This window comes from Pseudopipra pipra, chromosome 10, assembly GCF_036250125.1.
Source record: "Pseudopipra pipra isolate bDixPip1 chromosome 10, bDixPip1.hap1, whole genome shotgun sequence".
NCBI lineage: Eukaryota > Metazoa > Chordata > Aves > Passeriformes > Pipridae > Pseudopipra > Pseudopipra pipra.
The window spans coordinates 9,657,156-9,670,656 of NC_087558.1; the positions used below are offsets into that span (position 1 = coordinate 9,657,156).

At 43.2% G+C, this 13,501-nt stretch overlaps 1 protein-coding gene across 4 annotated transcripts in view; it reads right to left on the reverse strand.

Moving 5' to 3' along the window:
* Nucleotides 1–13,501, reverse strand: part of DIS3L2 (DIS3 like 3'-5' exoribonuclease 2) — a 182,295-nt gene that overhangs the window by 86,786 nt on the left and 82,008 nt on the right. For all 4 annotated transcript variants that reach the window (XM_064666095.1, XM_064666094.1, XM_064666097.1 and 1 more), the window contains one exon: nucleotides 1,391–1,470. In XM_064666095.1, coding sequence (XP_064522165.1) covers nucleotides 1,391–1,470 — 80 coding nt within the window. The remainder of the gene's footprint in view (nucleotides 1–1,390; nucleotides 1,471–13,501) is intronic.

Consider the following 13,501-nt stretch of genomic DNA (forward strand, 5'->3'; position numbering starts at 1 on the left):
CTCCTCTGTCAGGGTTGGAAAGACGAGGCAGACTTCAAGGGTGGCCACATCCCTGATCAGTAGATATATCCACAAGCCCCAGTTATGAGTGGCAGCTCTGCAGTGGCTTTGCAGACTTTCTGGGAAAGAAGAATTCTTGTTCGAACTGGTATTTTCCTTGAACATTTTCTCCAAATGGTTTATGGATGAAAGAAAAATGCAGATGTATGCACTACAAACCAGCTCAGTGAATGGTTCCTGCAGCATCTAAAACCCATGCATATGTGAGCAGTAAAGGCTCAGAAGCCAGAGTTTCAACACTTTAGATCGAGGATCTGTGGGATCACAACAGTGTCATAAACCTACAGTAATTCAGATGACAAAGTGGAAAGAGAGAGAACAGAGTTCAGTTTAAGATCTCTCAAGAAGACTGTTTACATTTTCTGTGAAACTAAATGGCAATTTTTCCATAATCTTGCCTCAAAACTGCTATTGTACAGCACAATTAATTTTAAAGGCTTCAAATTTTCTTTCACCTCTGCTTTTTTATGAGTTTTATAGCACTGTAATAGTACTCTGTACCTGGGCCTAGATGACATGACAATTCATTGGTCACATCGCACAGAATGAAACCAACCCAAAAAAAGGAAATGATGTCTTTGATATCATCATCTTGCAATGATAAGCAAGAGCAAGAAAAACTAAGCCCACACCAAAAAAAATCACTTTATCTTCATTATTAGTGGTGGATAGGCTAATCTAATCATGCAATATTCAAACTAAATGAGCAGAACTGGGATGGCAAAGTAAGCTTACAAGAGAGAAGTTCCTTTGGTCAGAATCATCAAGACTTGGCTTCTGGAGCTTTACTTTCTGTTCTGTTGGCTTACGGCATAGTAAAAGTACAAATAAGGCAGAAGAGAAAGCTCAAAAGGGAATGAGAAGAAAAACACAACTTATAAGGCACATTGTGCTTGTCTGATGATTCCCAGCATCCCATAAACACCAAAAAACAATCCAGGCAGTGACCTTAAAAAAACTGGATCCTTTATCCACAGACTGCGTATACAAGGTCAAAGTTTCCCCAGACTTCAGTCTGCAGGACTGGTGCATTAGCTATTCAGCTGTAACTCCCATAATGACAGAAGACAGCTGAGATCTGCTCAAATCAAATTACAGCTCTGTTTATGTAAAACACTGTGGCTCTGCATTTTCTGCCACCAAGACTGAGTGCAGCTTGAAGATGTCTGCTCTACGATTTCTGAAAACAAGCAATTAAAACAACAAGAGAAAAATTAGTTTATTACTCTGCTTATATTTGGTAAAGAATACCTCAGGACAAATTATAGATACAAATGTGTCTACAGCTGAATACAAACACTAGAAGTATTTTGTAAAATAGATCTCATACCGTCAGGGAGTTGTTTACAGGACAAAGCATCATCAAGATCTCTGGCAGTTGATGGGTCGATGGTGAAAATGCATTCTTTCCTATCCAAAGAAAAAAGAAGAAAAGGAAAATTTATCTCCCAGTCATGAAGAAGGTATCAAAACACAGAGCCCATCACAGATATCCAGACAATAACAACCATGTTTTCAGAAGACTCTGTTGAAACATCTTCCAATCTCATCTGAAGTCTAAATGTAATGTACTAAAAAAAAAGAAGTATTTAGACAAGTGAATCTCCTTGGGTATTTTTTCATTTTTCTTTTTGGTTTAACTGCTTGCTCATAGCAGCTTTCATTTCATTACAGATATTCCTCCACAAAAGCTAAACAATTTAGCCCATCAAGTTCACTACAAAGAAACAAGCAGGAAAAAGTCCTGATGCCTTCCAGCTAGAGTAAAAATAGATTGTTCTTAATTGCAAAGTTAAATGGAACACAAATAACCCCCATCCCCATGCAGCAGAGTAGGTATCACAGCATCTGACTCTCCACAAGCACAGCTAGCATGGAGCAGAGGCACTGAAAAATGTACACCAAGCTGAATGGTGACAAAATTGAGAGAGAGTTTTGGTCACAGTAAAGACACCCAAGAGGTGCAGTACTTTATGACACCTACACTGCCAATCCTGCACCAAAGGGAAAAGCAGGTTCCATAGGAAACACCACGAAAGTTACAGAAAGGGTGAACTCCAAATCAGCTCATTAGATCTTACAAATCAACTTGGTGCTCAGGAAAAGCTGAACATCCTTTCAGATGTGCTGTACTAGGTGGCATCTGGAACATGCAGCCCTGCTCTGGAAGGGTCACATGTATGTCCTGTAGCAGTGGGTGGCAGGAACAGTAGGACCACAGATACAGTCTAGGGCCACACGGATGAGACAAGTAACGCATCTGACTCAGAAACCATCACGTTCAATAGAGCAGAGTCTGGCACCAGTGAGACCCAAAATCTGAAGCACTCAACAAATAAAACTTCCTAAATTCCTGCTTCACGGCCTCCCTTCATCCCAGGTTGCCCTACAGCAACTTCTTGGCCAGACCCCTGGACTACAGCAGAGTTCACCCAAGCACTGTGAATGTGGGACTGGAGCTGAACAGCAGTGAAGGCAGTAAAGGAATGGGTTTGCTGGTTTATTCTGCTTTTATCTTAACCTTTAGAATAAGTTCAGCCCCTCCCTAGTTAAAAGATCTCTGAGCACAATGGCATAGGCTGAGGCTGCCAAGGAAGAGATCAGACTGCTGCTTTTCTTCTCTTTGTAACAGAGACTCATATCACAATGGCAACTCCCTCCTAGAGATGTATAATGCAAACATGTATTATTTTTCTTACAGCATAACCACTGTTATACTCCTGGGGTAGGAGACGTGGGAGGGGAAAAAATTAAAGCAATTTTTTTAAAGAGCAAGTGTCATATGGAATTAGCAAGTCTTAGTCTTTTTGTATGGGTGCTCTCACAGTGAGAGCAATGTCCCCAACTTCACAGACCTACCACTTCAGTACTTAAATGCTTTGGGTGGTATCTGCTGGTGTCAGACAGCTGGCAGCATGCATTTATATAATTCCACCAGGCACACTAAACAGAGATTTTCAAAGACATAAAAATCAGTAAAGCACTTCATTGCCTTTCGAGACTTTGAAAATCTTTTGGAATATGCTGGCTTTCAGATTGGATAGCAAAGCTGCCTTAATCCCCAGATGCATGTTAGTTTCTGATCCTTTGCATGCATCTAAACAAATTAAGAAACTGTGACACTGAAAGATATAAAATCTTTCAACTACACCGGGACTTTGATCTGTTGCTGGCTAGCTATCCAGCACTGGAAATCAACCAATTTTTAAAGGTTTGCAAACAACCTTACTTCCATAAATATATATTCCTTAAAATTCCACTCCAAGGTACTGTGCAGCTCTCTTTAGGGAGATGTGCATATGCAGATAGACACTCCTATAATACAAGCAGTATGAGGACATGCATGTGTGCCAGCCTGCATGTATTTACACCGGGTCCCACTAATGCACAGGGCATAAAGTCCCCCCAGCCACATCCAGTAAATCTTTAAGTTACATCATTTAAAAGAGTCAACTGAATGGACACGAATGGCTTACTTTATCTGACAAGTGAGCAAGAAAAAGGTTAAGAGGTTCTTCAAAGAGAATGTGGGTTCCTGTGTCAGGGAAATAGATAGCTTATCCCAGATGTTCGGGGCCTGCTACCACAAGCATCTGCCACCCATTGCGAATCGTGGCTCCAGGCAGTTTAAAAATTAACAGATTGGTTTCAACAAAGTGCACATTTGCAGCCTGCCCTGGAAAGAAGAGAGCAGAAATACAGAGGTGCCAAATTCAGAACACATTTAAACAATGGTGGCAACTAACTGGCTGCTTTGCTGAGATGTATTTGACCGGTCAAGTCTATTGCAGAGCCCAGTGGTGGCCCCAGTTCAGAGAACTCAAACCGTGGGGCCGGTGGGGCAGCTCCAGGCTCCCTGGGCAGTGCTTTGTGCTCAGCCTGCTGCCCTTCAGGACAAGCTGGTTGGGCTCTGAGCAGCCTCTCAGCAGGTTAACAGCAGGCACCGACAGTTCACAGCCATCTGAGATACTTAAATTGACAGATGCAAAGCTGAAGAGGGGTCCAGACAAACTCTGATTTAGCATTTCTCACCAGCCAAGACATATGTTTAACCGGGCTCAGATCTGCTTCTCCTTTAAAACTACTCAAGGGACTTGAACCTGTAGCTTGTCACAGGCAGTTTATTATGGGCACAGACTGCAAGGTGAGGTAAGAAAGTAACTGAGCAAGTAAAACAACGAATTACACTCCCTGGCATAAAGATGCTGCAGAAATGTTGCAGAGCCCATGGCCAGGTAGTCAGTGGGAAAAGAGAAGCTGATCTGTAAGCAGAGCTCAAAGTTCACAGCAGTGAGATAATCCTGGCACACAGGTGAACACCTTACTGAAGTTTTCTAAGTGAATTACGCTCACCAGTAACTGCATTATAAAGTGTGATTAATTATATTTCTGGTTTTCAGTTTCTATTACTGGAGAAGTTTCAGATGGCTACAGGAACCAGGGCTGGCATGTGAAAAAGCAAACGATCCACTGAGTGATGGATGGCAACGCTGAGCCCAAGGGCAGCACCCCACATATGTGCTCCTCCAGGGCAAGGTCTCCAAGGAAGGCATGTTCTCAGCTATCTCCTGCTTTTTCTCTGGGGCCAGTGGTATCACTTTTATCTTCAGGACACTGCAGAGAGCCATCTCTCATTCCAGAAAATCAGGTAAGGCAATGAGAAGCAAGGGGAGGAAAGGCTGGGTGCGGGCAGTGCACCCTGCCTGCTGCTCTGCAAGCTGTCCCCTCCCTTGGCACCCACACCAGCCACCCCTGTACACACCCCAGGGAGGACCCTGGAGGCAGCTGACAAAAAACATCTGGGTGAAGAAATAGCATTGCTCTCAGCTATGGGGCCCTGTGAAGAGGAAGGAGCCATTCGAATTCCTCCCCTGACCAAACTGTCTGGTTGTGCAATACCCCAAGGGCTGTGGCACAAGGGATCTCAGAGAGATCAGACCACATTTCTGACTGTAACCAATAACAAGACCAACCTGCAGTGGTTTGTATGATTCAACCACAAGAAACAGAACTTTTTATGCACTTGCTAACAAAGATGTCGCTTACACCCATGGCTGCATACTTGCACATTTGCATTGACCACAGGTATATACAAACTGGCAGCTGTCTCCAGCTTCTGGAGGGCCACCAAGGTGATCTTGTGGGTTAAGAAGCTTGATCATCCCCCTCTCCCCCTTCTTTGAAGGCCCCGAAGGAACCATCTCTCACTGTCATCACACCTAATAAAAGTCTGGTTTATTCATTTCAAATTGTCAAAACATACTTTGTAAAAGTAATGAGATGATCCAAGTCCACTTGTTCCAACATAACACACGATTTGGTTAAAGGAAAACTGTTTAGGAGATAGAGACACACAGAGTTAAAAGATTTTCTGGTCTTCATGCTGGAAAGGACTAGAGATAAACATGTGCCTTTAAGAAACCCCCAGCACTGATCGAAAACAAAAATTTCAGTGTGGAAACTTCCACTTTTTACAGGACACTCTTCATGCAAAACAGATGTTTAATGCAGGTTTGCAGAGGTGGACTTGCTCTGGCATGGAGTTTCTGTCAATGGAAGAATAAAATCTTTCCTCCCTCCTCCTTGTGGCCAGAGGTTTCGAGCACCAGAGCAAGGCAGTGCTTGCAAGAGTTTGGAAGGATCAGGGGAACGACTTGCACTGAGCATGGTGGACCTGGCAAGCAAGAGCCAGGAAAGCAAGAGCCACACAGACTGCCCAGACCCTGCCAGCCCCTGGCAGCGCTGACCCAGCCACCTCCAGCCCTGAGACAATGACAAGGGCACTGCTAAAGCTGACCCTGCCACCCTGCAAATCAACCACCTGGGAAAAAAAATTGCAGGATAGAGCACTTAGTTTATTAGACAGTAACGACGGTGTCAACATACACAGGCTGGTATATCAATCCTAATTTAAGGAAAGATAATTAAGTGCAGTTGCTCTTTGCACAGCTTCAGGAAGACTAATTAAAGCAGACAAGCATGTCTGCAGAGCAGTTAGTCTTTTTACCTTTAACAGGCCTTAAAATAAATGGCTAGTGCAGCAGTAGAGGTAAGATAAGTAGTTTGTTGGTGAGCTGGAATTACCGTCATGGTAATTATAACGTTCACAGATCACAGGATCGCAACAGCAGTTTGTTTTTCTTTGTGCAAATACATACATCTATGCAAAGGTATGCACAAGAATCAGCAGAGAAAATACTGTACAGCTGGTGCCTCGAGGTTTGGTACAATGCATAAATTTTTGCCAGATATCTGTTCAGAATTCAACATATGAGTTAGTTTAATGATAGAATATGAACACCTATGGCACAAGGAAATTACAAGTACCAGTGGTCAGGGCTCTTTCTTCGTTTGAATGGAAGGTATTTGGATCAAGATGAAGCATTGCAATTGTAAGCCATGGGCTCAGACTGTATTAGAGGGCAAGTTTCTGGCATGGCTGGTTATTGAGCAAAGTTTGGGTGTTGCCAATGTGATTTTCTGTAAAAGCAGCTTGGTGTTGCTGATAGAGAAAAGCACCAGTTTGTACACAGTAGACAAAGCAGCACCGTGAAGATCCTCCTGAAACAACTCAATGGTCTTCCCAGCCAGCAGCACACAGATGAGTCAACTTGCCAGTGAAGCCCAGATTTTCACCACTAATAAATGCCAACAACCATGAAAGATCAGTCCAGAGAACTGCATGTACCCACAAGAGCATCAGAAAACACTTCATGAAGCAAGATGTTGTCCTTACCAGCTGATGCAACCATTTGCAGGAGGCAAAAGCAAGTATGACCCAGCTATTCAGGAATCAGGGAAAGCAAAGGATGGAGGAACTTCATCCCAGGCACTGCGAGCAAAAGTCAGCTGGGCAGCAAACCCATGTCCATGCTCCTGTGTGCCACAGATCACCACTCCTGGTCCTGGTTGCAGCCACCACCAACTCAAGTCACTTGGGCTGAAGCCCCAGCTTTGCCATTTCCCTGAACTAGGACTGCTCAGGGATGAGGCTGTGGGCAGAATTTAGGCTGCCAAGTCTCATAAGAGAGAAAGAGAGAGCTGGATGCCTTAGCAAGAAAATCAGAGCACAAAAGAAATAGGCTGAGAAGGGATCCTACAAAAGTCTTCGAACAAGAAACCCAGAGACAGAAGCTGAAATGGAAGGAAAGGGAATTAAATGGAATAGAATAGAAATATTTCAGTTGGAAGGGACCAACAATGATCACCTGGTCCAACTGCCTGACCAGTTCAGGGCTGACCAAATTCAAGTATGCTTTTAAAGACATTGTCCAGGCATCTCTTAAACACTGACAAGCTTGGGGCATTGACCACCTCTCTAGGAGACCTGTTACAGTGTTTAACCACTCTCTCTGGAAGGAAATGCTCCTAATATCCAGTTTAAACTTCCCTTGGTGCAGCTTTGAACCTTTCCCACACATCCTGTAACCAGGAAGAAGAGATCACCACCTCCCTCTCCCCTTCTCTCTCTTAGGAAGCTGATAGAATTAAGGTGTCTGAACCTAATGACCTTATTCACCTCCCCATCTGGACTCCCTCCCATGGCTAACTTGCAGACTGAAGCAGTCTCCTGAGATGTTTATTGGTCATTCACGAAGACCAGCACATCCAAAACAAGAACAAAAGAGAACAAAGAACACACCAGAAGCCACAGCATCCACTAGCCTGGAAAAGGTGACTGAAACCTGCTGTCTGGAATTCCAGCACTCAAACACTGTACAGCTGAAGATTCAAGACACTCAGTGGCTACCCACACGTTGACATCCTGCTCTGCCCCAGGCTCAGTGCTCACGGCCCACAGTCCCTCCAGTCATCCAATGGATCCTGAAGGACCAAGCTGAATCTTTTGCAGAAGCATGAGCCTTTTCCAAAGCCCAGATTGCTGCAGCTGGAGGTGAGACAGTAATGACCATCGTTCTGTTTATTAAAGTTTCAGCAGTGCAAGTCTTCTTTAAACTTGACTATGTCAGTGGTAAGACATTTACAGTACGAGTGACTGCATGTCTAGACACTGGCAGTGCATTTACATTCTTCTAAGGACTCCTTAGATTGTCCTGTCCTCTCCACTTCGTGAGTACATACAATAGCCTGGTGGGAGTGAAAGCTCAGCCTCCTGGTTTGCCCTTATTAACTCCAGCTCAAAGCTGGCATTTTAAAATTAAGCATAAAAGGCACTTTTAGAATCTTTAAGCTCTTCAGGTCATTTCTAAGACCCTGCTGAGCTTCATCTTGCTAAAGTTAAACAGAGACCATTTCTCAGAGCTGGAAACAGTTGTTTTAATTTGGGAACAGGCATTCTAGAGCTGTCAACTCACTCCAGTGAATGCTACTGACATTTTTTCACAGAACAATCCAATTGTTATGGCAACCACAAAAATCAATCTTGTTCTTCAATCACAAGAAAACCCAGCTCAACCACGGTGTCTGTGCAGGTTTGTTATAAAGTGCCAATAAGCATGGGACCAATTCTGCCAATATTCGTCATTTAAATGGGATGAAGTACTCTTTCTCCAAGAGAAATTTCAGAGACCAATCAGTGCGTGAACATTTTAGAGACTTCAACATTCCGCTCCTAAAGACATCTATTACATGTAGTGTCTACCACATTTGTCACAGTTGATGCTGGCAGATTTTAGTTAAAACCCAAGAGTGGCTGCTTCCAAGACAGCCTCTTAAAAGGAATATATTTTAAAAATATGCCTGCAACAGAAGTACCCTGACAAATCTCTGATGGCACTCTGAATGCCCTGTAACACACTAACAAAGACACTTAACATATCACAAAACTCTTTTGGCATGGTGCATAAATTTCAAAATGAACCAAAATTATAAAATAATTGGAAGTAAAAACTACCCCCTCCAAACACTGCATGTTAAAAGCCTCACAAAAATCCAGTACAGCATAAAATGCATTGAAAGCCCATCTAGCCAGTACTGTTCTTTTTAATTTCTCTGTGTTTATGTTTTAGCTAATGTCCTGTTCTGGTTCAGAAAATAGACCTTGGTCCAAGAGAGCAGCTGACAATGACTCCTGATGTATTACACATCTACAACAACAAACTTCAACATTTTCACCAAGGCCTGTGCACTGAATTGCTGAACCAGAATCAATTATTCCTTCTATTTATCCTTTAAGATTTCCTCCATATTTATGGCCTCCAAGTAAGAGGGAAGATGGAAAAAAGAGCACTGCAGTCCTGTAACATACCTATATGGCTTGAACAGCCAATACATATATATAAAGGAGATCACAGTCTCTGGGAGACCAAGTACCAGCAGTATTTCCCACAAGTCATGCTGTAATTGTGCCACAAATATAATGAGTTCTCTGCACCTCCACTATCCCACGCAAGAAGGCAGAGTGTAATTGAAAATGCACTTGCATTATATAAAATACCTTAATCATAGATGCACAGAGAAGAGACATTAGGTCATCCAACCCCCATAGGTCAGAGCGGGGCTACTCATGACAACACATTTGCAAGGACTTTCTCCAGGATGGTATTAAGCATCTTTAGTGATGGCGTTTCCAGTACTTTCTTTAGCAGTCTACACTGCATTTTATTTTGGGTTGGACAGGAAAGGTTTCCTCTTTGCTTCACCTTACTTGTCCTCGTAACACGCCTTTCTATCCTCCCACCACCGTAAATGATTCTCACTTTTTCATTTTGGTCCACATATTTTTAACTATCAACCACTATATCTTTCACAAACTCCTAGTTTCAGTTTTGGCAAATACACATTGAACAGTTAATCCTTCCTTGTAAATCAATCCCTTATCTCCCAGAATATTTTTGTTAGTCTTTTCCAGACTGTCCCACTGCTAATCCATGCTGTGATATCTCCAGGACAACTGTGTCTCACACAACCTGCATGTGTGCCACCTGTATTATGATTTATGGGTTGGTTGTTTGTTTTTTTTTTTACAGAGTAAGGATCTGAGAATAACCTGGTAACAACGATCCAATCACCAAAAAACTTGAGGACAGATGGACAGCTCAAAGTATGCTTCATGCCACTTCATTCGAGTGGAGCCATGAGGAAAATACTGCTCCTTGTAACGACCAGCTCAGTCAGTTAGAACATGGTGCTACTAATGCCAAGGTTGTGGGTTCAATCCCTGTACAAGCCATTCACCTAGGAGTTGGACTCGACACTTCTGCTCATCAAAACCCCATCTTGTGATCCAGTGGAATCTAGCAAGAAACAGACACATTCTCAAATTTATTTAACATTTTATCCTCATCTCCCTCTGTTATTCTCTCCATTCTCTCTTCATCCAGGCAGGAACACAACAGCAGGCACAAAACAACCTAGGCACAAAAGTCATTACTGTTTTCCACAACTAAGCAGATTCTTAACAAAGCAAGCTTAGGTGTGATGGCCTACAAGATCAGAAAGCAATAATCCTGTCCAACTACACACCACCAATTCTGCTTGAAGCTGCACTTCCAATGGTCACACGCACCCTCCTGTATGGAAAAACACAGGTGAAGTTTCTCACGTGTCTGTGTACACCAGCCACTGGCAACAACAATCTCTGAGAGCACGGGTCATGTATCATTTTGCACAAGCCAGTGTCACCACAATTGCTGTAGCTATAGTGCAATAGAAAATGTTATGAAAACAGAGAGGAAGACCCAAAGAAACCAACTGGAAGCAAGGAACTGAATCACACCATTCTGACAGCAGCACCATATCTACTCAAGAGTTTTACTTACTCAGCTAATGGGAGAGAATGGAGCTAATATGAGCTCCTCATCAGTCCAAGAAAAGTAGAGTTCCCCAGATTGCCTGGACAGCAGAAGTACCCAGAGCAGGTACAGTCATCATCACCACATTCTGGAATCAATCCTGTTATAGCGGGACTGGATCTGATATACTTTGACACCACTCAGTAATCCCTTGTATGCCATGTATCTCTCTATGAAGAACATTTAATTAGTCACAGAACAGCTCAGTGAGAGGGCAGAGATTATAATTGGGCCCTGTTTGTGTCTCCACTCCACACCAAGATAACATTCAGTTCTGCAGCAATATTGCTTATACGTTTGCTAAACAAGTCATTTCTCAGTTTCCATAAGAAACCAGAGCATTTTTACATATCCTATTATAGCTGAGTAAGGCTTGCTCTACTTAACTCTAGCTTTTTGTAGTGGAAAATCTCCAGGAAACAAGCTGTTTAATGATGTTTTATCTGACTTGCACTCATTTCTAACTCAAGTTGTTCACCTGCCTTGAAAAGACATCTGTTTCAGAGGCTGACTGCTTTCCTCTAAGACCCTGGCACAGTCCAAGGCTGACATTTTTACCATCACCTCTAATTTTATCAGCCAATAATCTCCTCGGGCACCTACAGCAAAGGCCATGCTGACAAACCCTTACTGTACTCACTGCTAATCCCTGTTACCAGCTGTAACACTCCAGGAGAAGGAAACAAAGTGGGCAGAACTGCAGTGCAGGTACCAACAGTGCTACAGAGCTTCCCTCACCAGCAGGCACAGGCACACAGCAGAGCATCTCTGCTCTTCTTCCCTTATCAACCAAAGAAAGGATGCCACATTTCTGAATGGGCAGTCAAAAATTACAATTTGGCCTTCAATAACTTGGATCAGTTGCAATTGAGGTCACATGCTGAAATACTGAGATGCAAATTTTAACTGAGAGCTTCATTGCATTCGAGCATTTTGTCTGCCAAGAGCAAAGTTCACTAACTCTGCCCTGCAAGGGAAGCAAGTCAGCATTAATTGTCTCCTGCCAATGCAGTGGATCCTTGCTGTCCCTGGTCTGCTGCCCTCCAGCCTTTTAGCCTTGTGGGAGGAACGGACAGTCACACTGCCATTCAGAGGGACCTGGGCAGAGGAATGGGCTGATGGGAATCTCATGAAGCTCAAAGAGAAAAAGAGAATCCTGCACATGGGGAGCAACTTGTGCACCAGTCCTGGGTGGGGAACAACCAGCTGGAAAGCAGCTTGGCAGAAAGGGACCTGGGGTACTGATGGACAAGCTAAACATGAACCAACATGTCACTGTAGGACAGTTGAGCAACAGCCTCCTGGGCTGCATTGGGAAGTGCTGCCAGAAGGCCAAATGATGTGTTCCTTCAATCCCTCCCCTCTACTTGGCACTGATGAGACCACAGCTGGAGTGCAGTGTCCAGTTCTGGGCTTCCCAGTACCAGGAAGACATCAGCACACTGGTGCAACTTTGCTGAAGGGCCTTAACAACGATTAAGGAATCAGAGCATCCAATGAGAGGCTGAGAGAGCTGGGACTGTTCAGCTTTGAGAAGAGAAGGCTCAGGCAGGGAGATCTTTCTGATGTGAAAATACACCTGATGGGAGGCAGTAAAGAAGACAGAGCCAGACAATTTCCAGTAGTATTCAGCAACAGGACAAGAGGCAATGAACACAAGACACAGGAGATTCTACTTAAAGGTGAAAAACACACACATTTTTCTGAACCCTAGAACGTGTTCCTCAGAGGGTTGTGGAATCTTCATTTTCTGAGATAGCCAAACCCCAAATGGATACAGCCCCAAGCAGCCTGCTCTAGGCTGACCCTGGTTTGAGCAAAGGGTTGGAGTAGATGATCTCCAGAGTGGCTTTCCAGCCTGAACCATTTGGTGATTCTCAGGAGCTCAGCCCTGCTCAGCTGAAATCAGTCAGTTTCTGCTCCACAGAACACATCCATCTTGTAGATATTTCAGAGTTCCCTGCTACAGCACCCTTTCTCTGCTCAGTATTTTTAGCTCATTGTTTTGTATTTTGCCAGCTGAGAAACTGCAGTTTGTAATTTTACCTTCAGCTTCATATTTCTTCTTAAAAGTGAATACAATGTCCTGTTTATAATAATAAAATCACTAGTTGGCAGAATGACATCAAATGGAAAAAGAGAAAGCAACTGGAAAATTTAGAGCAAGCAATTTTGAGTGCCAAGTTTCACATTTGTAATAGTCCAGCAGAGGTCAACAGGCTCACTTATTATTAGGTAAATGGTAAAGAAATAGATATCCTCTAGTTCTTCCATGTTAAACTATATAAACCATCTCTACTTGAACAGGTTTTAACACTTTCCAAAAGAGTGATGTTATATATTTTCCACAGTAATACCAACAATGGGAGACAAGCAAAAGGCAGAACTGCTTTGCAAAGAACAGCCTTTTTTCTCTCTCCAATATTTAGGTTTTTGTTTCCCACTATGATTGGACTTTCCTGGCTTTAGTTTCTTGTCCCAGTTAAGCAGTAAAGGAAACAAAAAGATATGAATGAAATTAGAAACATTTGGAATGAGTCTTAGAAATAGCTTTTGGGTTTCTTAGATTCCTGGCTACACCTCTTCAAACGGCCGCCTCCTCCTCCAGCCCCCAGCTCCTTCAACTATCTCTGAAATTTGTATTTCCTTCTTTGCCCTGACCTCTCTTCTCTTCAAGGGCTATATTT